The sequence below is a fragment of the Seriola lalandi genome, unplaced genomic scaffold (genome assembly GCF_002814215.2).
Source record: "Seriola lalandi dorsalis isolate HSWRI2012SDOR001 ecotype SW California unplaced genomic scaffold, Sedor1 jcf7180002054861, whole genome shotgun sequence".
Taxonomy (NCBI): Eukaryota; Metazoa; Chordata; class Actinopteri; order Carangiformes; family Carangidae; genus Seriola; species Seriola lalandi.
Window position 1 is genome coordinate 5,100,692 of NW_019525414.1, and position 27,065 is coordinate 5,127,756.

The 27,065-nt window shown below is 42.0% G+C and overlaps 4 protein-coding genes and 1 long non-coding RNA gene across 7 annotated transcripts in view; 4 read left to right on the top strand and 1 right to left on the bottom strand.

The window, feature by feature from the left end:
• Window positions 1-3,599, top strand: part of LOC111670684 (adenylate cyclase type 6-like) — a 31,471-nt gene extending 27,872 nt beyond the window's left edge. For all 3 annotated transcript variants that reach the window (XM_023427515.2, XM_087179591.1, XM_023427516.2), the window contains exons 23-24: window positions 8-132; window positions 1,577-3,599. In XM_023427515.2, the coding sequence (XP_023283283.1) occupies window positions 8-132; window positions 1,577-1,705 (254 nt within the window). In that variant the 3' untranslated portion in view covers window positions 1,706-3,599. The remainder of the gene's footprint in view (window positions 1-7; window positions 133-1,576) is intronic.
• Window positions 3,600-4,729: 1,130 nt separating this feature from the next.
• Window positions 4,730-12,237, top strand: galnt6 (UDP-N-acetyl-alpha-D-galactosamine:polypeptide N-acetylgalactosaminyltransferase 6 (GalNAc-T6)). Its single transcript, XM_023427350.2, has 11 exons — window positions 4,730-4,982; window positions 6,306-6,814; window positions 7,414-7,586; window positions 9,321-9,470; window positions 10,093-10,327; window positions 10,414-10,531; window positions 10,639-10,839; window positions 10,960-11,091; window positions 11,202-11,303; window positions 11,382-11,540; window positions 11,682-12,237. Exons 2-11 carry the CDS (start codon window positions 6,333-6,335, stop codon window positions 11,793-11,795), a joined length of 1,866 nt encoding a protein of 621 aa, XP_023283118.1. The 5' UTR covers window positions 4,730-4,982; window positions 6,306-6,332; the 3' UTR covers window positions 11,796-12,237.
• Window positions 12,238-13,000: 763 nt separating this feature from the next.
• On the top strand, window positions 13,001-17,076 carry LOC111670742 (glucose-6-phosphate 1-dehydrogenase-like). Its single transcript, XM_023427605.2, has 12 exons — window positions 13,001-13,174; window positions 13,907-13,944; window positions 14,082-14,190; window positions 14,277-14,494; window positions 14,575-14,733; window positions 14,826-14,951; window positions 15,044-15,137; window positions 15,239-15,425; window positions 15,542-15,777; window positions 16,376-16,452; window positions 16,548-16,640; window positions 16,732-17,076. The coding sequence occupies exons 1-12, from the start codon at window positions 13,016-13,018 to the stop codon at window positions 16,820-16,822; spliced, it is 1,587 nt and encodes a 528-aa protein (XP_023283373.1). The 5' UTR covers window positions 13,001-13,015; the 3' UTR covers window positions 16,823-17,076.
• A 274-nt stretch (window positions 17,077-17,350) lies between these two features.
• LOC147817899 (uncharacterized) lies at window positions 17,351-18,038 on the top strand. The gene is made up of 2 exons (XR_015438543.1): window positions 17,351-17,476; window positions 17,662-18,038. It is a non-coding gene; the product is annotated as an uncharacterized LOC147817899 (long non-coding RNA).
• LOC111670741 (ceramide kinase) lies at window positions 18,036-24,956 on the bottom strand. The gene is made up of 13 exons (XM_023427603.2): window positions 24,587-24,956; window positions 23,115-23,210; window positions 22,766-22,903; window positions 22,485-22,613; window positions 22,219-22,282; window positions 21,971-22,116; window positions 21,804-21,878; window positions 21,528-21,680; window positions 21,150-21,255; window positions 20,322-20,425; window positions 19,049-19,245; window positions 18,655-18,971; window positions 18,036-18,517 (listed from the first exon to the last, which is right to left on the bottom strand). Exons 1-13 carry the CDS (start codon window positions 24,708-24,710, stop codon window positions 18,403-18,405), a joined length of 1,764 nt encoding a protein of 587 aa, XP_023283371.1. The 5' UTR covers window positions 24,711-24,956; the 3' UTR covers window positions 18,036-18,402.
• Between the last annotated feature and the right edge of the window lie 2,109 nt (window positions 24,957-27,065).

Sequence of the window (27,065 nt, forward strand, 5' to 3'; positions counted from 1 at the left end):
TTCTCAGGACTAAACATGGGGCCAGTGGTGGCGGGGGTGATCGGAGCCAGGAAACCCCAGTATGATATCTGGGGGAACACAGTCAATGTTGCCAGCCGGATGGACAGCACAGGAGTACCAGACTACATCCAGGTACTGCACGGGAAGCATTTCACAGTTGTAGTTATTGTTAAGGGACTCAGCCAATGTAGAATACTCATCTAGATACTTATGAAATTAGTCATGGCGGCGTTGTCAGTAAGTATTCAGACATGAAAGTGTATGTGCCATGTGTGTCTATTCAGACCACAATCTTGCACTGCATCTTTATAACTTCTGCATGATGAAAAAAAACGCTCACACCGCAGATGTTTATGACTACAAAGCACATTTTGTTGAAAGTATTGTTTGTGGTATCTGAAGGACACAAGGTCATTTGTCTGTAGCTGATACCAATGCTACAGATACCATCAGTGCACAGTCCTTCAGCTTAAGGATTTAGGCTCAGACATCTGGTCTGCAGAAGGGCCCTTGAGCAAAAATGCCTGTCAGCACTGGACGTGCTGTTCTCAAGCATAAATGGTACGCTAATGTCCCTCTGGAGACTGGCAGACGACTAAATTTGAATTCTATGCAGAGGCCATGCAACTACCACAGGATTATCATCTTCAGTAGGGAAATCTCAACTACAGTGTTCCTCAGAGAACGAGTGTCAGTAAAGGACGAAAGTCCCACAGTCTTATTCAGCATTGTATTCATAGATGTTTAGTAGATGTTAACACGTGTTTTGAAATGTGCTAGTTACACCAGTCTAGCTAAGTGCTCCAGTGAGATTTTCTGGCCCCAAATCAAATCCATAAATTGGCAGCTTGAACGATCACAGTCGGATGCTGCCACCTGCTGTGCAATATGAGTTACTGCAAATCCAAAAACAGTGAGGCTGCAACCAACAATTATTTCCACTGTCAGTTACTCCGTAGATTTATTTTAATGAATTGATTAATATGTAGTGTATGAAATGTAAATGGAGAAAAATGGCCATCGGATGTCTGTCCAACCAACAATCCAAAACCAAAGATTTAAAATAATATAAAACATATAAAACATCTGAGACGCCAAAGCATGAGAATAATTGCTGTTTTTGCCTGTTTATACAACTGTAACAATTAATCAATTCTTCAAAATTGTTGCTGATATTTTAGATTGACTAGTTGATAAAATGATCAATTCTTTCTAATTAGTTTTTGAAGTATTGGGTAATCATCAAATATAATATAGTAATACATCAAATTCTCCACAGTCTGAGGCGCAATGTTGAAGTAGCACTTTGTGTCTGATAGTATGTGATGGACTAATTATCACAAGTTTACAATGATGTGAAACAGAGAAAAGCAGCAAATCTATTTTGCTTTAATTTTATATGAAATGCTCTACTCTACTCTAATATTAATATTAACTAATATTCCTTCTTTTACGTTATCCCTCCATCATTGGGCTTTTGAGAGATTATACAACGTGATAGTGACTGATAGTGTTTCTCCTGGGCTGGGTTGAGTGTCTGACATCTTGGGTGTCAAATGTCTGTGTCCTCTCTTAGGTGACCACAGACTTGTACCACGTGCTGGTCAACAACGGATACCAGCTGGACTGTCGAGGTGTTGTCAAGGTGAAGGGGAAGGGTGAGATGACCACTTACTTCCTCACCAGCGGCCCCATGGGCAGTTAACGACAGCGGCCAACCGCAGAGTGGCTCCCACTGCACTGACAGGACAGAGACTAGCGGAGAGACTGAGTGGTCAGCCTGGCGATGAGCGCATCGAAGCGCGGTGCCAACGCACTGGGGACAGGAGACGGCCGACGGGGACGAGCTCGGCCCGTCTGTTTGTTGTCACGTAGTCAGATGCACACATGTAGGATGTTGTTCATGTTTGAAGGCTTTTTTCCCAAGCTGCTCGAGAGATCACGATGCCCAGTTGCCTTAGGATGGAAGTGGCTATGCTTGTGTTTATGAGCAATAGTACAAGTATTTCATCTGGAGTCATTATTTATTTTCGTGCAGATGGATTTTTGTGATGACCTTGTACAAAAAAGAAAATAAGTACAAATAAAAAATAAAAAAAAAACTATGTTACTTAAAAGAAAATATGCAAGGACAACATGAAGGATGACAATGACCAAAGAACAAATGTTTGATATGAAAACATACACTAACGATTCTGCTCAGAAATACAAGTAATTTATTCATCTTTTTTGACAGCAAAGGCCACGGTAACGTCACTGTCATTGATAGGGACGAACACTTCTTTTTTTGCTGTGGATTTTTTCATGAAAGATAACACAAACACACACACACACGCACACGCACACACACACTAACACATAGAAAACACTCACAACAAACTTGCTTGGACTGTGTTTCCTATCAGGGCCTTCTTTGTTTCTTCCAGCCACAGTCTGGACGCGAGGCTGTTTGTGGTTCACTGAAATGTGCGATTGATTACTCGCTCCCTGCAATGTATTTTTGGTTCAAGCCAAAAACAACAACTATGAAACAAAGGACGAACAGTTGCATTAGTATCACGGTACTGAAGAGAGATTGTTAAACTGTTATGAAACATTTTATATAAGTGTGTGTGTGTACAGTATGTATGCGTGGATGGGTGGGTATGTTTGTGTGTGTGTGTGTGTGTGGGTGTGTGCGTGCAAACACACATAACTGAATGCTGATCTTTATCTATAAAGGGGCATACTGTAACTTTTCACTGTGAGGTTTTTATGATACTGTATGACAATGCTTTCTTGCCAAACTGGTTGCTGCAAGGCATGTTTTATATTATTTCGGAGTTGTGTGTCCATTCCTGATTTCTTTTGTCAAAATTATCATTTAAAGAGAATTATGTCTACGTCTTTTACTGGACTGTGATTCTTGACTGATTTCATTCCACCCCAAATAAGCAAAAGCTTACGGAGCGTATATATTTTGGATTGTGTCAGAACATTTGAACGTGAACCGGTTTCCTGACAACTTCAGGATCAACTGTATGCAGCAATTCTCCATCTGTTCACAAGTATTGCCTTGAGATTATGCAGTTCAAAGGTCCAACTCCTCCATGGACCGATATTCACAACTTTACACTACAGTATTTGACACTAGCTGGTTGTATTTGGCACAGGGAGTCTTGTAACCCCCAAAATTATTTGGTCAAAACAATAATCATATGAATGTAATGAAATATAAATATTTCTGCCCACAATGAAACTACTACTGAAGAAAACCACTCTTTACATTGCCTTTGGTATTGAGGAAGGAGTTGAATCATTGTATTAGAGGCTAAATCGATTAGACTTCATGTTTGCTGTAAAGTTAAAGAGTATTTTACATTTAGACAAGCTTTACTTCCGGTGTTGATATGCTCACTTTTGTTTCTGAGCCTAAAAATGTTGCCTTTATGGGCTATGAAAAAGATTTTCACTACTGCTTGTCTCTCTCTGTCCTTAAAAATGAAAGATCATTAAGACAATGTTGTTTTTTCCTGGCAGAGTTTAAGAAATAGTGCAATGACTGATTTCATTCATTTCCCCTTGGGTAAGAAGTTAATAAATGGCTGTTTTTGCATTGATTGTGTTTGTTTTGTTTGTTGTTTTCAGTGGATTCTCTCACATCTCTACAGTGGAACAGTAAAGTTCATATTAAAAACAGAGAACTGGGGCACAATCTACTGTACCTATTGAAATATATATAGGAATATTGATTTTTCAGAAAATCACACTGAATATTTACACCAGAACGCTGAGACTGTGACTTGAGTGACATTCAAGAGCAAGTTCATTCTCTCTTCTCTCTTTCACAGAGTTTACTTCACAACACAGCTTTAGCCTGCTTAGTGGTGTTGTTTTAGTTTGGCTTTAATTTAGATCTCAAGTCAATCAGCAGCCTGCAATCAAGATTTCTCCCTGTGACAGTAACCTGAGAGACGCCTCCTTCTCCTCTTCTGAATAAGTCAGTTTACAGTTTCAAGAGGGTGATACAGGAGAGAGTATTTAATTGCTTGCACATGAATAATGGATTTCTGTTGAGGTAATGGCAATGTTCACTTACAGTACTCTATGCTGAACATTAATTAAAGGACATAAATTCCTCCTAATCCCTGATGAAAAAGCACTAATGTTACTATAATAGGCTCATGATACAGGAACCTGTAATGTGTCTGTAATATACATTAGTATACCAGTGTTTTACACTGTGATTTTTAGGCCATACACACACGGACACACAGACAAACATATATATATATATATATATATATATATACATACTGTGTGTGTGTGTGTGTGTGTGTGTGTGTGTGTGTGTGTACGTATGTATGTATGTATTCCAGTGCTCGAAAAACAACCCAAATTCTGGGTTATCACTATTGCTGGGAGCAGTGAACTTCTGCTGTTACTGTGAAATTGTTATAAAATGAGAAATGATGAAACAAACACATAATATCCCAGCTATTCTTTTATTGCTACAACCTAAAAATATCAAGTTAGCCAGGTATAAAGTCCAATACATTTAAAATGTATAAAAATGTATAGAATTTGTTTTTATTTTGTTAGCTTAAACTACATACACGTCTTGTATGTTTATGTATATATGTCATGTGTGTATCTGTGACGTATTGTCATTTTCCGGACTGTATGATATTTCAACACAGGAACTTGTGCTCTGTTTTCACTGAAAGTCGTCTTCAATGCGCTGCACGGGAATAACTCAGTTTAAGTCGCGTGCGCCGCCAGTAGGGGACTCTAACTAATCATTTCAACAAATGGCACCTGTCCACTTCAAAGGAAAAGTGGAGAGGCCGCTGAGCTGGTGTGTCCGGGTTCGCACTAAACAGTTTGACAACTTCACGGAACTGAGAAACCTGCAGCTTGCTCGTTTGGCAACTTTCCACAGATTTAAAGACATATCAAGTCAACCGGAACAGGTGTAGCCGACAAGTGCTCGACAGTTCTAGGTAAGTGGGATCATTTCGAAGAGGTTGAAACCCATTAATATCCATCTTTCTATGGCGTCTTGGCGTCACTTGTGAGACTGACTGTTAATTAGCTGTATAATATGTGATTTTTTTTTTTTTTTAAATAAGACGTGGCTTGTGCGTATGATGTTTAGAGTTTTGAATGGCTGTACGTCGACTGAATGAAAGCAGGATATTTGCAACCAACTCTTCCTCTTTCATTTGTCAGTGTCAGTAGGCTATGTTTTTAACCGCAGTTTGTCAACTCTTGCTTCATGTTTTTCAAGCTGTAGAGAGAATTGCTGGTATTTAGTAATTTTTTTAAGATGATAATCCTGACAAATATCCTCATCCTGAAAATATTAAATGTTGGCTTGATGGGACAATCCGGATTTACATGTCCACATACTATTGACCTAATTTACGAAGTTATGTTTGATCGAATATTTTTTGTCCCCCCTCCTCCCCCTCTTCCCCTCCTTTGTACGAACTGTGATGACAACAAACTCGACTAACTGGTTGCCCACCAGAGACAACTGTAGAGTGTGCTCTGGTGGTTTCCCTTTTCTGGAACACCAAAACAGTGTCCTGTTGAATCACTCATGAGGGAGGCTGGCCTGAGAATGGTGTAAATTAATTATGACCAAGTAAGAGTGTGTCTAACTGAACAGTGATCACCTAAGATCACGCAGATGTCCCACATTGCAATGATATTCTGTTTCATGTAGCAGGAAACAGCTTGTTATTGTGCCAAGGCAGGGTGAACCTATATTGTCCTGTCATGCTACATGTAGCAAGCTCCTACCACTTCCTGTCGTGGATGACGGCTGATCATTACTGGTGAGGTGTCTTTGGAGCAGGTGTCCAAGCAGGGCGTTTTGTGTCACTTATTAACTGGCATGGGAGTTGCAGGTTGAGCCGGCAGTGTGTTACGGCCCATCTGCAGCCACGTGTGTCCTGGAGGACTGTGGCGAGAAAAGGTGAATTAAGGTGTATACTTAGAGGTGTGGTGTGTTTGTTCACACTCTCCTCTCTGTTCTCTCCACCTGTCCTGTGGGACTGTTTCCTAAAGAGACAGGGAGGGGAGGAGCCAGGTTGGCTAGATTACCTGCTGCTATGACAGTTGCACAGGCGCACAAACCGGTCTGAGATATTTTTTTCTTGCTTGTTGTCTTTTTTACCTCAGGAGTAACTCACTGAATGTTTAGCGAGTAAAGGTTGGGGTTTTGATTTTTACAGTGATTGGTTGAAACCCTCGGTTAACGTTCACAAACATTTAACAGCCAGTTTCTGGGGAATTCTTTTTTTTTCTGTCTTCAACAGCCTTGGGAGCAACACCCTTTCTAAAACATGCGGCTGTTTCTACGCCGGCGTATGTCTCCTCTTAAACTGGCGCTCCTTGGAGGGACGCTGTTCATGGTGGTCCTAGTGGTTCTCCAGAGGGATGTTGGCTCTTCACCTGATGGGGATCCCTGGTTTCAGGAGCTGGTGGACAAGAAGGACAAGGTGATAGTCATGGTCCGAAAGGCTGTCAACAACATTGGCTTCCAGATCGGAGCTCCGCAGCCACCACCAGTACAAGAGCAGCCCACCCAGGACATCAACTGCCCAACTGGCTTCTATACACAGGCTGAACTCAAGCCTCACCTGGAGAGACCAACGCAGGACCCCAGAAGCCCCGGGGCTGGTGGGGTGGCATTTCAAAAAAAACATATGACCCCTGAGGAGGAGAAGGAGAAGGAGGAGGGCATGACACGTCACTGTTTCAACCAGTTTGCCAGTGACCGTATCTCACTCAGCCGAAGTCTTGGGGTTGACACAAGGCCTCCAGAGTAAGAGCATGTTCTCTTATGTTCAGAATTATCTGAGATAGTTTGGACTAATCACTGTTTTATCAACGCGTTTGCTGACGTGCACAGCACAGCAGATAATTTCCTGCATTTCAGGGTCATCCTCAGGGTGGTAAATTATTTACATGTATTTTCATATTGAGCTCACCATTATACTGGAATATCACATATTCTAATCTGAATGTAGCCACAAACACTGAGTGTAGTATAGCATCATGCACCTGACGGGATCCTGGATAATTGAGGCTGTGACATTATCTGTGTTCTTGTGAAAACTTTCACTCACTGTAAATGTTTGTTGTTAACCTGTCACGGGCTTGATACGCCTTGAACTATTTCATTTTTCTATTTCAAGTGGTTTTGAAATGAGCTGACTGTTTGCGCATTGAGCTATTTAAAGTGTTAGTGAGCAGACCTTGAATATCTGCAAACAATGGTCTATTATACGAGGCTTTGCAAGACCTTCTGTGACTTACTTTTCATCAGATATGCCACTCACTTGTGCACACTCTGTACTCTCATGCTGTTTCTTCTTCTCTCCCTATCTCTCTATGTACTTCCATGTGCCACAACTTGCTTAGGTGTGTGGAGAGGAAATTTCGTCGCTGTCCACCTCTGCCCACCACCAGTGTTATTATAGTCTTCCACAATGAGGCTTGGTCCACCCTCCTCAGGACGGTCTATAGTGTTCTCCACTCATCTCCTGCTGTCCTGCTCAAAGAGATCATTTTGGTAGATGACGCCAGCACTGCAGGTATGCACTAAAACATACTCGAAGATTCGCTGACAGCAGACCATAAAAGAGCTTGTTTAGGAGCTGGGTGACAGTGAGAGGGGACTGGACTTCAGTTTTAACGCTAAATTCTTTCTTATTTCTGCTCTTATGTAGGCACATAAATGAGATAAAATTTTGTAGGCTGAGTGGTTCTGCTGACAGGAGAGCTGTTGAGTGCGGTGAAGTTAAAGTTTCAGTAAAGTTTCACAGACAAGCAGAGTAGGTAGAGAACTACCCGTACTACATTCCAGGAAATTAAAACCTGCAGAGAACAGCAGAAAAGAACAGACAATTCATTCATAATACTCCATTTGACATAAACTTGTAACTTTATCTTGCCATTAATATTGAAAATGTATTTAATGCCGATTAAAAAAACTCATTCTTCCTATAGTACTGACACCTACACTCACTGTAAAAGGGGTGTGTTTCATAGTAAAGTTAGACGATGAGTAGACATTTTTAAACAATATGAAAGAAAATCTCCAGTGTGATTTAATGTGATACAGGCAGAGGACAGCTGCAGAGCACAGACTGAGAAAAAATAAGTTATAAGTAATATATTAATTAAAATGACCTTCAGAGTTTTTAGGGCAGCATTCCAGTCACAGTTAGGCGTGAGCTTTGATAAGATAGCATAGAAAGCTGTTAGCTTGGGATTTTTAGTAGCATGCACACACAGTTGCAGTAAGGTGGGGTTTAAACAGCAGAGGAAACTCCTGTTACACAACAAGTGTCATACACAAGAATGACACTCTGTATTTTACAATCCAACGTGTTAAGTGTTCCGACTTTACATCTTTGCCAGAAGAAAACAGTTCACTCTGGGAAATCTTGTGTATATAGTCTATAAATGATTGTTACAAAACAGTGAATTGCTAAAATATTTTACCCGTAGATGGATAAGAGATGCCTTCTTTTCAGCCATTAGAGCCCACTGTTATTAAAAATGCAAGCCAGGGTTACTGGAGGGTTTCAAGCCATACTAGCTAATATTTTAGGTGTCACATCATGTCATTCCTGGTACCAAAAGTGGGAAAAAAAAGTTCAATCGCAGTTGATGTACTGACATTGATTAATAGAAAAACATGTCATCACATGTCTTAATTTATCAGTTTTCTATTTACAAGCTGACACTAGCCTGGCGAGCCCTGCAGAGAAAGGCAGGTATAAAAATGACTTTGACTGATAAGAATAAGTGATTCACACTGCTACACGTATCGTCAGCCTTTGTAATTTTTCATGTTGGCTGAATTTGTCAGTTATATCCTTTCCTAAGCCAACGTGCCGTTACCTTCAGCTGTATTTAGACGTTTCCTACTGTACCCAAACTTCCCCTTTCTGATATAACGCTATGACACATGGTTGGTTCGCTCACTCAGACTGAAACTTTATGAGGCACGTGGCGTGCATTGTGGTTGTAATTACCCTTCGAAGGGAAGTGTGACCCAGTTTTACCAGCAATGTTTCCACTTCATTGCCTTTTGTTCTGGTAATGCCTCTCAGATATAAATATGTCCGTCGAATCTCTGACCAAAGCGCGCCTCACCGTTTGGTGAGGTAGAAAGTGTGTTCTTTTCCATCCGTAACCAGAGTCTACCCTGAGTACAGCAACACTGGAACTCAACTAAGATAACATTTTCAGCTGGAAAGCTTTTGTTTTAAACGAAGACAAGTTGAGACAGACATGATAATTTAGTTGCATCTCCACAGAGCACCTGAAGATCCAACTGGAGGAGTATGTGCGTCAGCTGAAGATCGTCCGAGTAGTGAGGCAGCTGGAAAGGAAGGGCCTCATCACAGCCAGGCTGCTGGGTGCCAGCCTGGCTCAGGGAGAAATTCTCACCTTTCTCGACGCACACTGTAAGAAAACACACACACACACACACACACACACACAAACAAACAAACAAACAAACAAACAAACAAACAAACAAACAAACAAACAAACAAACACACAAAGAACACCCAAGCATCTGTGTGTTAGGGTTAGATGTGAATGTGTTGTCTCCCATCTCATCCAAAAATGTAATCTAACACACCATTCATGTCTCCATTCATGTTTTGGGACAATTTAAAACTCTCTTCACTTTCACACAGTACTTAATAAACCTATCAGTAACATTTGCTGAAGATGAATAAACCATAAAATCTAAATATGTTTTACAGCCACAACATGTTAGAGAAGATTAATTGTAGCATGCCTGAGACATCTGTGTTAGGCCAGAAAATGTGCCTGTGTTTAAGGAAAGCCTGATTTGAGGCACATAATCGATTTTATTTGTTTAAGCAAAATTCTGTTTGATATTTATATTAATTTACTTTTACAGAGTAATCTTTTACAGATTTTCTTTACCTGCAGGTTTAAATACTCAGTTCTTCAATCTTTACACCTGATTCTGATTGTTGGCAGTAACTTAATTTTTATGTGACGGAGGTTAAGAAGGAAATATGAAGTGATCTCTCTCCTTCTTCCCCTTCACAGGTGAGTGTTTCCATGGTTGGTTAGAGCCCCTGTTGGCACGCATTGTTGAAGAACCCACTGCTGTGGTTAGTCCAGAGATCAGCACCATTGACCTCAACACCTTTCAGTTCAACAAGCCTGTGTCCACCAACCGCGCTTTCAACAGAGGCAACTTTGACTGGAGCTTGACTTTCGGTTGGGAGGCGATCCCCGAGGATGCAAAGAAGCTGCGCAAGGATGAAACCTACCCTGTAAAGTAAGAAGTGCTGCGTTGGTTTCACTTAGAGCGCCCTGAATCATTTAGGTGCCTAAAGCTTTTGTACCTGCCTGTGAAAATTTCAGAACACCTACTTTTGCCGGAGGCCTGTTCTCAATCTCAAAGAAGTACTTTGAACACATCGGAACGTATGATGACAAGATGGAGATCTGGGGCGGTGAAAATGTGGAAATGTCATTCAGGGTCAGTCTTTATCTATACTCCCACAGCTCCACATATTACTGAACTACTATCCCGCTTATCATCAAGTTAGAGTCTGAATTGCTGCCTGTGTCAAATGTGATTGACAGGTGTGGCAGTGTGGGGGGCAGCTAGAAATCATCCCTTGTTCTGTGGTGGGCCATGTCTTCCGCACCAAGAGTCCCCATACCTTCCCCAAAGGCACAGAGGTCATCACTCGCAACCAGGTGCGCCTGGCTGAGGTCTGGATGGATGACTACAAGAAGATCTACTATCGCCGCAACAAGAATGCTGCAGTTATGGCCAGTGAGGTCAGTGTGAACTTCTGACAGTTCAAATGTTAAATTCACATGGATACAGTGTCATTTATCACCTTTCTTCTCCCACAGTTTTGACTAGAATTTATTCTCCAACTTCCTTCACTGTTACAGCATAAGTATGGGGACATCTCTGATCGTTTGAAACTAAGAGATAAGCTGCAGTGCAAGAACTTCACCTGGTACCTAAACACAGTTTACCCAGAGGCCTTTGTTCCAGACTTAACGCCAGATAAATTTGGAGCTGTAAGTCATGTCTCCCTTTGTCTGCATGTAGATGTCAATGACATAACACACCTCACGTGTTGATTAACTGCAACTTACTATGATTGTGTGTGTGTGTGTGTTTGCACCAGATCAGAAACTCAGGATCTCAAACCTGTCTGGACGTTGGAGAGAGCAACCACGGAGGTAAACCTGTGATCATGTACCAGTGTCACAACATGGGAGGCAACCAGGTACAGTGACTTACACTTGTGAAATTAAGAGCTCTCTGGTGAAGTTTGAGTCTCTGATTGGATGAATGTCTCCTCCAGTACTTTGAATACACAACTCGTAAGGAGCTGCGTCATAACATTGGAAAGCAGCTGTGTCTTCATGCCTCGTCCCAGCAAGAGCCGGTGAAGATCGAGCTCTGCCAGCTGAAGGGGAAGGGCACCAGTCTGGCACCACAACAGGAGTGGGTCTTTACTGAGGTGAGGAATGCTAGTAATGGTATTTTCCAGTGTCAAACTATTCCTTTAACCACTGTATGCTGAATAATAAGTGTTACAGTATGTGTATATATTATTTGGGCTTCTGCAATGATTCTCTTTGTCTCTGATGATACTTTGCAGGAAAACCTTCTGAAGAATCCCAGCAGTGGGAAATGTTTACAGCTGAAAGAAGGCCAGATTCAGATGAACCACTGTAATGCTGCTGACATCTACCAGCACTGGACCTTCAGCTGACCTCCCAGTATGCCCAGCAGGTAACCTCTTGGGGACACCTTGTAGCCAACTCTACATGGATCCGTAGGACTTCATGCTATGGAGCTTGGGGCATTTGGACATACTGAGTGGAGAGATAAAGATGGAGGACAAAGTAAAGACATTCACATCTGCTGAAGATGCTCGGGTTGACCTTGTTTTAAATTTATTTATGATGGAAACTCAGGAAAGACATTTGAAAGTGGTTGGGGATACTCAGACAGACTCTGGACATGACGGAGTTGCAGCTTGTTCATGACTGACTGTGGCTGTGAACTGCAATGATCTTTCAGTGAATTTACACTCCACTTGGAAAATCACTAAATAGAGACAACAAATGGTAAAATGTGACAGTGTGCACAAGTCTTGCTAAAGTGTAAGAGATGTCTGTCTTTTTAAATAAAAGTCCTACTTTTTTGTGTCAGATGAATGATTTTAATTGTAGAAAAAGTATTTTTTTTAAGTATCCAGAAAAGCATTAAAACTGTGAAATATGTCTGAGTTATGACCAGCAACTTTGATCTCTCCTGGTTATTTACTACTGTACATGTATAGTTCTAATGTTATATCAGAACTAGAATTTTCTTCTATGTTTTAGCCGAGTGATTTTCAGTAATGATTTACCAAGTCTTTCCTGAAAGAATGATTCACTCAGACTCCTTGCTGTGGTTACTGATGCTACACATATTAAATCATTCGGATTTAGAGCCAGAGTGGCATGAAGTTGCCTATGTGGAAACATATTAATTACTCATTTTATAAAACTGTGAAAGTTGTTATGCCAGAGGTTATGTACTGATAAGAATTCTGTCTGCAACAAAGCCGTATGACTCTCTCGGTTACAGTTAATGTTTGCGCAACATTTATCCAAGGTGTGGTTCAGGAGTAAGGAACATTCCTAGCATGTTCTTTCAGCCTTGTCTCAATAGACCTGAATCGTGAGTTAAAGTGAATAAGCAGGATTTCTTCCAGGTTGCCAAACCTGTTCTGATGGAGTTTGTGCAGGAGTACTACCAACCTGCTGGACAATAGTTGCTGGAGAGAAGAGGGTATTTATATCACAAAGCTTGAGGAAGCAGTGACATGATGGCATTTTTTCTTTGCAACAGTAGGTGGCAGTATTAACTCATGGAGTGTTTCTGCAAAGCAAGGATGACAACTGAAATTTCACCATACTGTGTGGGTCATGTAGCCACAGGGGAATGAGAGTGGCCTCAGTAGGGAGTGAGCAGATGGGGCAGAAGATGAGCACTGAGCCTTTGACTCGCTCTGAGGTGTTTGGACAGCTCAGGAAGGAGCTCTACGGAGAGGAGCAGTCCACTTGTTCCAACACACATGTATTTATTATCCTGGGAGCCTCTGTGAGTACAACCTTTGAACATCTTACATCATGCGAAGAATGACCACTGTTCTTCTATTCTAAAATTTGAAAGTTTCCGTTTAACGCAGTTTAACAAAGATCTGCAGAAATTTTCTGTCCGTTTCAGACGTTACAAAAACGGCCAAGGTTAAAAGTCTACAGTCTATTCTGAGGCTGGGGTCAGTTCAGTCAACTATTTTTCTATTTGCATTCAATTTCAAACTGAAAAACAACTTTAGAGGAATGTTTGAAGTGGCAGGCCCAACAGAGGTGACACAAAGCCTCACAGGAGATCAGTTCACTGGGGAGTATGTGTTTGCTAATCAGCGTGTGTAAGCCAGCGAATGAGCATATGTTGGCTGAAATGTGCTGCATCTACTTTTTCCTTTGTGAAGCATTGAAAGAAGGGGTTGATTTTGGAGCAAAAGCATTTTTGCTTGACTGTTCTTGGCTTTGTTTTCTCTATTTTGCCCGTACCAGTAATCTCTTTAAATGTTACCTGAAGTCTCAGACACAGCTCTGCATAGAGGGTGTGTTCAAAGTTCCTTCAGAGTCTCTCTGGTTGGCGTTTTCTCTCATTACTCAACAGATCTAATCGCTCCACATCACTGTGTCCACTTATTTTTTAAAGTTTGCCTACACTTTGGACTCTTGATTGATTCTTCACAGCCATTGTGATTATCAGTAGAGGGTTCATGATCAGATCTACTTTTCGTTTGCGTTTTTTGCACAGGGAGATCTCGCTAAAAAGAAAATCTACCCAACTTTGTGGTGAGTAGAGAATTGCTTCTCATACACAGGTCGAAGGCGAGAGTTGCTTTGAAGTTGTTTGACTACCCTGTGTTATGAGGAGTTTGACCCTTGGCTGGTGTTCTGTATCACTGCTTTTGACTCTGGTCCTGCTTTAGGTGGTTATTCAGAGATGGCCTCCTCCCAGATGACACCTACTTTGTGGGTTTTGCCCGGTCTAACTTAACCGTGGAGGACATCAAGACAGCATGTCTGCCTCACATGAAGGTAGTACGTCCCTGTATGCTATCTGAGACGAGATTATTAATTGTTTGGGGAGTGTTTCCGTGAATCATCGCACAACATTTCTTCAGGTCACTGATGAAGAGAGTGAGTGTCTCTCAGCCTTCTTCAGTAAGAACTCCTACCTGAGCGGCAGGTATGACGACGGCGGCTCCTTCGACCAACTCAACACCCATCTGTCATCTCTGCCTGGGGGGGGTGATGCCAACCGACTCTTCTACCTGGCTCTGCCACCTACCGTCTACCACCATGTCAGCACAAACATCAGGGCCCACGGCATGAGCCACAAGTAAGTATCCTCCAGTCCGTAAAAACAATGGTTGACATGTTGTTTGATTGCGTGGTGCTGATCAGCTGTTTGTAAAACAGAGGCTGGAACAGGGTTATTGTTGAGAAGCCGTTTGGTCGTGACCTCCAGAGCTCACAGGAGCTGTCAGCCCACCTGTCCTCCCTGTTCACAGAGGACCAGATCTACCGCATTGACCACTACCTGGGCAAAGAGATGGTCCAGAACCTCATGGTGCTCAGGTAACACGCTCCATACACACATTTCCAAGCACTTTACCACCGGTATAAACCTAAACATTGTCATATATGAGGTTTTATGCTCTCACCTCCAGGTTTGGAAATCGCATCTTTGGACCAATATGGAACAGGAACAGCGTGTCCTGTGTGGTTCTGACCTTTAAGGAACCTTTTGGCACTCAGGGCCGCGGAGGATACTTTGATGACTTTGGTATCATTCGGTGAGAGATGTTACATAAAGTTCAAGGTGAAAACACTGGATACAGTGTCATTGTCACACCAGAGCCTGATTCCAGCCCTATCTCTCTAATAGAGATGTCATGCAGAACCATCTCCTCCAGATGCTCTGTTTGGTTGCAATGGAGAAACCTGCTTCCACCAGCCCAGATGATGTGAGGGATGAAAAGGTAATACAGATGGTTGGATACCAGGAGTTTTTTGTCTTCAATAGCAAGATCATCCACATCATTGCAACCTTTTTGTCCTGTGTTTTTTGATAATGCTGCAGGTGAAGGTATTGAAGTGTATAGCTCCCGTTGCAGTGCCAGACGTGGTGCTCGGCCAGTATGTGGGGGACCCTGAAGGGGAGGGCCACTCCAAGCTGGGTTACCTTGATGACCCCACCGTACCAAAAGGCTCCTGCACACCAACTTTTGCCACTGCAGTGCTCTACGTTCAGAATGAAAGATGGGATGGTGAGGCTAAATGTTTTTTTTAAATCCCTCCTCCTTGTTTATGCTCTGTTTTATGGCAGCTCGTCGTGTTTTTCCACCCTTCATGTCTGTCGTTGCACCATCCGCCCGTCCATCAGGGGTTCCTTTCATTCTGCGCTGTGGTAAAGCTCTGAACGAGCGGAAGGCGGAGGTGCGTCTGCAGTTCACCGACGTGCCAGGAGACATCTTTGGTGAGCGCTGTCAGAGGAACGAGCTGGTGGTGCGGGTGCAGCCGGACGAAGCCATTTACCTGAAGATGATGACCAAGAGGCCAGGGGTTTACTTCAGCCCACAGGAGACTGAGCTGGACCTCACTTACAGGAGCAGATACAAGGTGCTACAGGCTCACTGGACTCATAGTATCCATTGTGGCCCATCATTCAGGCCTTGAAATATATATATATATATTTTTTACTGTCAACTATTTGTGTTGAGATAGTATCAACTGATCCTTGAAGTAAGTTACAGTTTATCATGTCAGCATAATTCCTATCATGTCCAAATAAAGGCCTGCCAAGCTGGCAACAATACAATTATATGACAGGTTAATGCAATGATAATAATAATTATAATGATAATGATGATGATTATAAATTTTATTTATATAGCACCTTTCAAAAACCATGTTACAAAGTGCTTTACAATAAAAACAGAAATGCAAATAAAAAAAATCCAAACTAAAGTATAAAATAAAAACAACATTCAATAAATAAATGCCATGCAATAAACGTGAGTCTTAAGAAATGATTTGACAGAAGATACAGAGCAATGTTCCCATTGATGCTGCGGTGCATCATTCAACAGAGGTTTATATAGACAGGAACATCTTCCAGTATCTACCAGCAGAAAGATTACCTCAGGGAAGCTTACTGAGTTAAAACACTGTAGATGATTGAGTGTGTAGTTTTTTAACAGCTGCCACCTTCCTCTAGAATGTGAAGCTCCCAGATGCTTATGAGAGACTGATACTAGACGTCTTCTGTGGAAATCAGATGCACTTTGTCCGCAGGTTGGTTAGATCATGTTCTTCGTATTTTGTTTGAATGTATGTTTTATTCATTGGTTTATTTATTTTGACTTGAACTCTCCCTCTTCCTGTCGCAGTGATGAGTTGCGGGAGGCCTGGAGGATCTTCACCCACCTCCTTCACCAGATAGAAGGAGAGAAGACAAACCCCATACCTTACACATATGGAAGGTAACATCAGTTTGATGAGACGCAAGTAAACACATGATGCACATTATCCTTTAAAGTGATTAAGTTTCTCTTCCATTTGTTGTGTCCACAGTCGCGGTCCAAGCGAGGCGGACGATCTGATGAAGAGGGTGGGATTTCGCTATGAGGGAACATACAAGTGGGTGCAGCCCCACACAGCATGATGCCCTCTGTCACACACATTCACACGCACTCTCACATACTGACGAACACATTAACACCAACGTCAAAAAGTTTACAGACAATAAAGTTTACTGCAATCATCTCTGTGCCTTTGTTTGATTTTGATTTCTCTGTCTGTCTTTTTTGATCCCTAATCATACAAGAAATGGATGTGGAAATAAACATAAGTGTAACAGGCTGATTTGAGTTTTCACTTGTAAATCTAAATAAATCATCATTCACTCTTCTGCCTGCACTTTTATCTTTTTTTTTTTTTTTTAAACACCTAAACACCTTTAAACACCTAATACTTTGTCCTTGGAACATGTGAGACTTGTAGAGCAGGAGAATCAGTTATGTAAGTGGAGACTTTACTTACATAACTGATTCTTGTTAGATCCAGTGAGTGAAGGATCAATATTTAAACTCACTTGAATGTTAAGAGTATCAGTTTGTTATGTGCAATCAGCAGGTCAGTGTTTATAGTCATCACTAAACCATGACACTGAGCGCTATGCGCATAAAGCTGCCACACCAGGTAGTGTTTACACCAGGAGGGCTTGTTGGTCTGGTTTGAACAGGTGGATCTCTTAATCACAGTCAGTTGTGAGGGAGGCACGTTTAAATGTCCCGTCTCAGTTGAGAACGACTTCCAGGTAAGTGTTTTGCGCTAAAATCAAATTTAAAAAAAGAAAACTGTGGATAACTGTTAATAACATTTTGTAAAGATTCATCTCTCACAATGTCTGTCAACGTCTCAACTTCAGTTTGCTTTTCAACTAAATTGCCTTCAACTTCCTGAAGCAGACTGTTTCTTACCACATATGTCTGTCTCTACCAGGTGCGCGGCCTAGCTGGGAAAACACACACACACACACACACACACACACACACACACACACACACACACACACACGCACACAAACGCTCACTCTGATCAATCATAAACTACTCCATCCTGCCAGGACCTGGAGGGCCATGGGAAGTGGAGCAAAGAAGAACATTTGTTTAAACAACTTCTCTGAAACTATTGCATTTGTTCTTCTGTGTGCTCTTTCATTCACTGTAGGCAGTAATCAAATAATGGAGTTTCAGTTTAGTTTGGATGACACTAAAAAAAAAAAAAAAACTACTGCACACGTGTTTATGTCCAAAACAAAGGAAGCTGTTTGTGCTGATAAATCTAATGCTGGCAACAATAAAGCATAAAAAGAGTCAGATCAGTCTTTTTATTGTATAAAGACACTTTTTGTGTGTCATTTACCATGATTTTATTCTCTAGAACCTCAAGTGAAAATGAATAAAATGTACATAAAAAAAGCTGCATACACACAATGTACACAGTGCTGGACTGAATAAGTAAAAAAAAAACCTGCACTTCAGGTAAGTTTTTATAGTGTTTGAAGGAGTAGTATTGAACACACACACACTGATTTAAGAATAAATAATCTTTCTTCATCATTGCAATGAGAAAAACCTATGAAAGTACCTTAAATATTAGGAACTCTTTGGCCATGACAGGCCGCATGTCTGTAAATCCCAAACCCTAAGCCTCGCCTCCCTCTTTCTCTCTTAGGTGAGACTATTTGTGTAGGATGCATCTCCTTTCACATTTGTCACGTTCCTCGCTGCAGTGTTGCGCGGCTGTGCCATCCTCGATGCCCCTGGCATACAGACGCACCAGCTGGCCATGAATCCTGAGAGGGGGGAAGTCCACGCGGTTAAAAAAACTGTGCCACGATTCATTCAATTCAATCAAACACATGATCACAGTGGGAGGATGATACGGTCTGAGATTGCGCAAAATAAAACATGCACGGTTGTACTCGCGTACCTGCAGAGGATCTCGGTGAAAGGCAGAATCTCTCCGTCACAGTTCCACACCGACACAGAGGGAGATTTACTGCAGCACAGGCCGCACAGAAAGGGATTCGCCGTTTTCTGCTCGTTTGTCATCTGTCGCCCCGTGCCTCTCTCCGCCAGGTGCTGCTGAGAGCCGCTCCTGCTTACAGTCTCCACGTCACCTCTCTCCTCTTCCTCTATCCCACCGCTCTGCCCCACAATCTCTTCATACGCTTCCTCCTCTTTGCCGGAGGGGACGGAGAAACGAACAGCCTTCACTCTGTGGACCTCCACAAACGGCAGGTCAAACTAAGGAAAGGAGATTGGGTGAAGCAGTTTGTAAACTTCCTGGTCCTGGTTTTGTTTTGCTGTGAAAGTGCCCATACCTGGTCCTGTGTGCTCGTGTGCCTATAGAGGAACTTGAGGAAGCCCAGCGGGTGAGTGTCCCATACCAGGATGAGGTCCCCTGTTCCGTCCGCCAGGTGAGCAGAGGGAGAGAGGCCCAGAGGACTCCTGGGACATGAGCTGGACATACAAGTGAGAGACACACACCTGAACCTGCCCTCCACACTCACCCACTCGCCTGGGGGGATAAGAGAAGAAGAGAGATGATGATCCCAGCACCTACTGGACATCCCTGATCATTCTTAAAGGACCATACTGCTGTTTGTGCACGTGAACCTTTTGGAATTAACCAGCTTTTCTGCATTATTGGTCATAACATGGGTCCTGATGCTCATCTAGACCACAAGTGTAGACAAACACTATGTGCTTAAGCTAATGACACACAAGCAATTACAATCGTTGGCATTTTTATTGAACACGCCCATGAAACATTTACAGTGCAGGTGGAAAACCTGAAAACTTGGATTTATTAACAGGTCAAAATATAAAACAAAATAACAAAACAATGTTTTTTAAGATAAATTTATACACAAAAGCAGGTTATTCCAAAGGGTTCACTTACTTTTTTCTTACGGCTTTACTGCTCACTATTTTTCAAAACAGGCTTTACTGGTTTAGATTGTGTCTGATTGTGGTCTTTATCTTTCAGGCAACCATTGGTTTATGTTAGCATTGCTGTGATTGTTTGTCAGTGTTGCAGTGTTGTGTGGTCATGCAATCCAGACAGTTCACATCTCTCTATGCTTTCAACTGCATTACCCCACAAAAGTAATAGAATAACTTTTTTTTAATGAGATGATAATAATTGTGATTTGTTGCCTATTTCAATAAAGTTTCAAATCTCTGCAAGTTGTTTACACACTGAAAACATTCAGTATACTTTGTGTGTGGGCAGTACTGTAAAGGAGTTGGATGGGGACTGTCCCAAGTGGTCATGAGAAGGTTAATAGGAGATGGGAGTAGAAAAATCAGATTTCTGTTCCAGTTTTTTTTTCACATTTTCTAATCCTTACATGTTTTTTTGTTACGTCCTGGATAAATAATAAAATGAATAAATAAACAGATAAAATAATCTTAGAAGGAAGAATGACACTGTTGCAAGTGTGCAACCTGATAAGTAGTTGCAATTAGCCATAGCTTCATTTTAAGGGGTCATAGGCCAAAGAATTTTAATAATACTACTTGATTTGTGCTAACTGAGCTAAAACATACGAAACACAAATGCAAGACTTTCATACGTGTCTATGTTATTACCTTCTGAGTCACTACTGAACTGGCTGAGGTGGGAGCTGTACAGGGATCCTGAATCTGCGGCGTGGGGGAAAAGTCTTTCTGTGCTTCTGGAGCACACACTGCACCTACACACACACACACGCACGCATGCACGCACGCGCACGCACACACACACACACACACACACAACACAAAGGGTTTCACTCTGCTTGAAGTCTGTGAAATAACAAGCTCCTCGCCCTTGAGACTCAGTCATAAGAGCATCATAAACTATTTGCTGACAGTTGCCTCCGAGAAAGACCGAGGCACTGTACACTCTAACAAGAGACCATGGCTCACCTTTCATCTAGATCAAGTTCCTCTTGCCATGTTTTCTACCCTTCTTAAGGTAAACCCAACACCTGAGTCCCTGCTACAGGTGGTAGCAGTTACTGGTCTCAAACTGTGAATCTGCGCTTGAATAATAAGGATACTAATCCCTGGCACACTTTCTCCCTTCCTCATTAATCATCATTTGTAATTTCTTGGAGCTCATATGTTACTATGGGCTACTACTGTTATTATAAAGGATGAGTCACTTGGGCAATTATAAGAGTCCCAACTGCCATAAACAAAACTGAGACTCATGGGGAGACATTACATAAAAACATGATTGTGTCACATTATGACAAAATAAAGAAGTAGAATCTGCACAGCAGATAAACACTCCCACAAACCCAGACAGTTGCTGTTTGAAGGTTTTATGGTGATAAAACATCACCCACATCAGAAAATGTGTATGGTAGTATTATCTTGAGTGTCTCTGTTGTGTATACAGCCTTTTTATGTAGTTTCTTGTGATGGTTTTACCCTGAGAGGCAGCGTGTTTTATCTCTGGGGCTGGAGAGCAGCGGGTCTGCGGGCAGATACTGAACTATGCCTGCATAGCTTCTGTTGCTCAGGTACACCATCGTGCCTAGGCAAAGGAGAGCACTCGGGTTAGCTGAAAATGCACAGAGCTTGGTGTATATACAACATTTTAAAAAAGAACAAACTCAGGGGAATGTGATTTGTGACAAAAAAAGAAAGGCATGCATCAGACGAAGCTCTCTCATCTCTAACGTAGATGAGATATATCTCTGTCAGTGATAGTTTCAGGATGACTTTCTATGTCAAGAGCTAAGAATAAATACAGATTATCTAACAGCATCTAACGTAATATTTTCTGAATGAATCATCAGTCCACACCTGAATAGTCATATCTGAGAGGTCCCATCCAGCGGTGCTTTTCACTCTCTGCCAGTACGTCCCCGTAGAAGCCATAGCCCACCAGAGACACAGAGTAGCGCACCAGAGTAGAGGCATGATGAACTGAACACACATCCAAAGGCTGAGAGTCTCCTGCAAGGCATTGTGGGAAATGAGCAGCTCAAAGCTGACAAAATCGTTCATCATATGTTGATTTCTAAAATGAACAAATGCTGATTAAAAGAATGTTCTATTTTAACGGAAATACTTCCTCACCAATGACAATGTGCAAAGCTGAAGTGACAGGGTCGATCACTCCCACTGTGGCATAGCACACACAGTCTGTAGATCCTGCAGTAGATATAACACAACAGGATGTGTGCATCACAGCTCCAAAATCTACCTCCAGCCGCTTTGTGAATTCTTAATAACAGTGTCATTACCTGCAGGAATGATGCCAATATGAAGCGGGCAAGGCTGCAAAGTGACAGCGGGATCGTGCTCACAAAGGCCTGCCTCTTGTTGAGTCCGCCCGATCAAACCGTGAAGCACTTCACTGAACATGCCATCCCCGCCCACACACACCACACTATTATAAACAAACACACAAGAGTTTCTGTTGTGAAAGCACCTCCCAGCGGGGTTAGCTCTTATAATGCTGTCGTGCCACGGTGTTTGCACTGGCTCTTACCCGTCAAAGCCCGTCAGGTCTTTCTTCAGGAGGTGGTCTCTGGCCTGGTTTGCCCGCTCAGTCACTAAACAATACATGATTACATTCACACTGCAAATCCAGTTCAATCATTTTAAATGAAGTAGGTCAGTGAATTGCCACCTGTCAGACATAAATAAGCCTTCAACCGGAGGAGCATCGAGCACCTGCACCATCAGTCTTTGCATCAGTAACTAATTCATCTTTTCTTAAAAAAGAAATGTTGCACAGTTTTTGTAGATTTTTACCTATCACATGAGAGCTGATACCAGCCAGCTCAAACAGAGGGGCAACCAGAGAATGGTAGATCTTTCTTCCCTTCTTCTTCCCTCCAAAGGGGTTGATAAACACCAACAGTCTGTGTGGGCGCAATGGACCTGAAATATACATTTAAAACATTACGTGCTCTGACGTGCAGCAGAAGGAGGATCTGAAAACAATGAATCATTAACAGTCGTATCGTGACACATTCAGAGGACATTTGAGCTGTAATGTCAGATTAGTGTCTTGTCTCATTTTCCACCCTTACTGTGCGTTTTTAGAGCAGTCCTTAGATGTTTCGTCCACTGGTCTCTGAGGACCCGACTGGGGCAGCTGAACTGGGTCCGGCCCAGTCTCCATAGCAACCCAGAAGATCCCCCACTGCTGCTGCGCTTCACATAGAAAACTAAGGGTGGATGGTACAGTAGATAGAGAAAAGAAACCACACTGTAAAACCACACATTTGACTAATATGCACTTTTATGTAAATTATTAACGTTTTCATCTCAGCGTGAACAGCGAACGATGTGCGGTGCTTCAGGCTGTGCTGTTATTTACTTTAGCATTGACTGTGGCCTTGGGTTTGTGATACCTGAGAGTCTTCCACGAGAACCCACCTGTGAAGTCTTTGTCTTTATCCTCAACCGATTTCTGGGGCAGGATCTCCACCCGGCCCTCCTCCACTCCAACCACCTCCGCCACAGGTACTGAGACTTTAATCACACCGACAAACACACAGTGAAAACCTCAGTGGACATGCTTCTATGCATACAGATGATAGAATATTTGAACCGCTGGGAGGTCTTCCTTACAGCAGATATTTTTCACTTATGATAGCATTTAAAGTGCAGGTGTAACTAAAGACATGAGTAATGGCTGTACCCTTATTAGCGGTGTAGGAGCCATAGGTTCTAATTTGACATGCCACAGTTAGAAATTTCAATAATGAAGTTGTGGCCAAATTCACTTTAGCTGCTTCAGTCTCAGGGTCCGGGTCCTGTCACACTATCATGGCTCCCTGGGACGTTTGAACAGAACAGAGCTTGTTGGTGTAATAGGTAACATCGGTGGTTTTCCTTGTATGACTGGTGTGAAAAAGGCCCTTTGTGTGTGTTGGCTCCTCGGCGCACCTAAAGGGAGTGGGACCATCCCCATTATTATTAGTTACACATGTCTAACTTAAGTCATGTCTGCCTTAGGAAAGCTCTGGTTATGAAAATAACGTTTTGGAGCAAAGATTTTTTTACAGTTACTGGACTGTGTAAGAGTGATTTGGATGATACATAATATGATTGTGTAAAGTGTGTAAAACATCTTTGTGACTTCTTTGGGTCTGTGTTTTAGTGTTATTGATTTTCAACGTAGTCAAAGTCCTGTTCTGTATATTGTGTTAAAATCTCTCAGCAGTATGTTGTTTTGACAGGGTGAAACAAAACACATAATGTTTCTCTGCGCAGAAAGGACAGATTCCAGGGAACACTTCCGTTTTTGCATCAACACCTCTTTCCCCTCTGCGTCTGTCAGCAACACACGTACACGTTGGAGACAATTGGTTTCTTAAGTTTGAAAGTGATGTGAAAACCCCTATATTAAAGGCCTGAGCCTTGTGTGTGTGTGTGTGTGTGTGTGTGTGCATGCGTGTGTCCTCTCCAGCCTTTGTTTTCAGTAAACTGTCTCAGCAGCTTGCCTTTCATGATGGTGCTGTTCAACTTGTTCTTCACGTTTTCTGCACGCAGCTATGAGCTTAATTAAAGCGCTCCCTCCCTGTAACAGTCAGGAATAATAGGAGCGTGATAAAGACTGTTGTGTTTCGGATGTTTCTCGGCCCCTTCCATCTAATGAAAACGCTCTTGTCTGTCATCAGTTCCGTGCAGATAGGAAACAAGTTGTGGCTTTTAACAAAGTGTTGCGCACCAACAACACGTTTAATGGGCGCATTTATTATTGCTATACACGCACGTAACTTCACTTAAGCGCAGGAAAACAATAGGAAGTAATAACTGCGGATGTTTTTGTGTTGCTCTCATTTACGCTGTGTCAATAGGTATTAGAGATGGACTGATGTTATGTAGAGAACGGAGCCACCTACTTGTTTTCTTATCGCGATTCTTCTTATCTACCTCGGTCCAGTTGAAATGCCAGCCTGTCAGCACTGCCCGGTGTCTCTTACTCCCGACCCACAGACTTGACTCCAGCCTCAGGTCTGTCTCCATCTGGGAGAGAAAGCCGCTCTCAGTCGCAACGTCGCTCTTTTTCCCGCTTCTCAGAAAACTTTTAAAGTCACATTTTTTTTATTACACCGTAACTTTTACATCCCTGAGAAACACAGCAGCGGGTTGCCAGTCTGACCTCGCCATTTAACAGCCCGGCGGTGTCTTTCTCTGACACGGGAGAGTCTGCATCTTCCTCTCAGTGAAGCTGAAGAGCTTTTTATTCGCCACATGGGAGTTATTCTCAACATGTTTCCACCGCAGTCCCTCCCTGGTGACACCTGCTCGATTTGCATGTTGCAATGCTGGTTGGATACCAGTGGTTTAGCTGAAGTATAGCACGCCAGTATCGAGTGCCTGTGGTGACTGTAAGAGAATGGACATCACATTGAATAATAAACAATAATATATATATATATATATATATATATATATGTGTGTGTGTGTGTAGGCATGGTGTGATGAATAGGATAAAGTGACAGGTGATATCTCTAAGCAAACTTAGCTGTGAAAACCATACAGGTACAGAGAAAGTAGATTTAAAAGTTGAGAATTACTAATATTATTATTTTTTTTTTTAAATGTGGTCCTTTTTCTCTCATCTTTCTCATTTTTATTCCTTGTCCTTGAACTTAACCTACATTTTCCCAAGATTTGTACTTTTTTTATTCATCATTTCAGTGGAGTTTGCTTCACATACTGATAACAACGGTTCAATTGTTGCTCAGTTTAACAGTTATAAAGCCAGAGGATGTGAAACGCAGGCGTCCACTTCACATTCAACCAGTAAGTAAAAAAACACAGCAACAGTAATAAAATCTGATGAGGGAAAAAACGGGGGAAATTCCAACCTCTCACCTGATCCACCAAAAGTTTCTTTATATGTTTGAAAATTTTATGATATTGTGAAATATTTCAAAAAATATAAAAAGTAGATCTTTTAATGTATGTCTTCTAATTTCAAGGCGGAAGGTGCCAAATAAAAAGATTCCCAAATGACAACAAACTGAGGGGCTATTAATCTGTACTAATCAGATTAGTCTGTTTTTTGTCTGGGTTTTTGTTTGTTTGTTAGTTTGTCACAGTTTTAAGACTTAAACTTGAGTGAGAAGTGAAGTCACAAAATGAGGCCTTCACTCGACTTGGACTTGACCTTCGTGTCACCTCTTTAAGATTTGACCAGTTACAGAAAGCAAAAACATTTGATTCTTAAATTTTGACGTGGTAATTTCGGAACTGCTAAAATTAAATAAGGCAGATCTTTAAAAAGAAAATATAAAATACTTTGTCATTTTAATGCTCAGCTTTGAGAAACCTGAAAGACGTGTTGTTTATACCCTGCTCTGACTGACAGGCTTTGGGATTGACCTGTCACCTGTTTAATGAACACATTCCATGTAAAGGGTTTGCTACATGTAACTTCCTGTAATGACAGCTGGCCACATTATGTCAAAGGTCAAGTCAATTTATGTATATAGATCCAAATCACAGCAGAAATTATGTCAAGGTACTTCTGAAATAGAGCAGGTATGGACCGCTCTCATTATAATATTGATTACAAAAAGCAAACAATTCCCAGCAATCATAATGATGATGATGATGATGATGATGATGATAATAATACTATTAATAATAATAGTTTATAATAGCAGGTGTTGAGCAGGATTATGGGGGCGGTATGTGGTTTGCAGTCGCAGGTCCGGAGGCAGGAAGACCTGGAGAGACGGAAGGGAGAAGAAAGAGAGAGGCAAACAGCCTTGGACGCTACTTGAGGGAATAAACAAACAGAATGATGCAGTGAGTTTCAGAGAGTTTACAGTAATCTTGTCAGCAGGACAACATGGACTATACTGTTGGTTTAACTGATTTATTAAGACTGAGGCCGACCCGCCGCTGGTAGAATAGTATCACGTTCAAAGCCTGAAGTTGTGAAAGAATGAAGAGCTAACTGAAAGTTAAGGCATAAAGATGAGTAGTAAGTTTGGATTTGAAGGCCTCAGTGGAGTCAGACAGTCTGATGTCAGCAGGGAGGTCATTCCAGAGGAAGGGGGCATGATAGGAGACGACTTTTTAACACTGGGGACAGACAGGAGCAATAAATTCTGGGAACGCAGAATGCCTCTGTATGACTTGCTTTGGTTGTTGTTAATTCACCTGCAAAAGTTCTCTGAAAACCAACAACTGTCTGCCTCATCACTGATGGACATGACAGGGAATACAGAGAACTGACCCAGGACTTTGTGGACTGGTGCCAGCAGAACCACCTCCAGATCGACGCTGGGAAAACCCAAGAGCTGGTGGTGGACTTCGGCAGGTGCTATAACACTCCCCGGTGAACATCCAGGGAATGCACATTGA

Coding starts and splice junctions, on each gene's coding strand:
- galnt6 (XM_023427350.2), top strand. CDS start 6,333: ATGCGGCTGTTTCTACGCCGGCGTATGTCTCCTCTTAAACTGGCGCTC. Junction 6,815..7,413: donor GTTGACACAAGGCCTCCAGA/GTAAGAGCATGT, acceptor CAACTTGCTTAG/GTGTGTGGAGAGGAAATTTC. Junction 9,471..10,092: donor CACCTTTCTCGACGCACACT/GTAAGAAAACAC, acceptor TCCCCTTCACAG/GTGAGTGTTTCCATGGTTGG.
- LOC111670742 (XM_023427605.2), top strand. CDS start 13,016: ATGAGAGTGGCCTCAGTAGGGAGTGAGCAGATGGGGCAGAAGATGAGC. Junction 15,138..15,238: donor ATGATGTGAGGGATGAAAAG/GTAATACAGATG, acceptor ATAATGCTGCAG/GTGAAGGTATTGAAGTGTAT. Junction 15,426..15,541: donor TCAGAATGAAAGATGGGATG/GTGAGGCTAAAT, acceptor CCCGTCCATCAG/GGGTTCCTTTCATTCTGCGC.
- LOC111670741 (XM_023427603.2), bottom strand. CDS start 24,710: ATGGAGACAGACCTGAGGCTGGAGTCAAGTCTGTGGGTCGGGAGTAAG. Junction 22,117..22,218: donor GACCTGACGGGCTTTGACGG/GTAAGAGCCAGT, acceptor TGTTTATAATAG/TGTGGTGTGTGTGGGCGGGG. Junction 21,879..21,970: donor TATTGGCATCATTCCTGCAG/GTAATGACACTG, acceptor TATCTACTGCAG/GATCTACAGACTGTGTGTGC.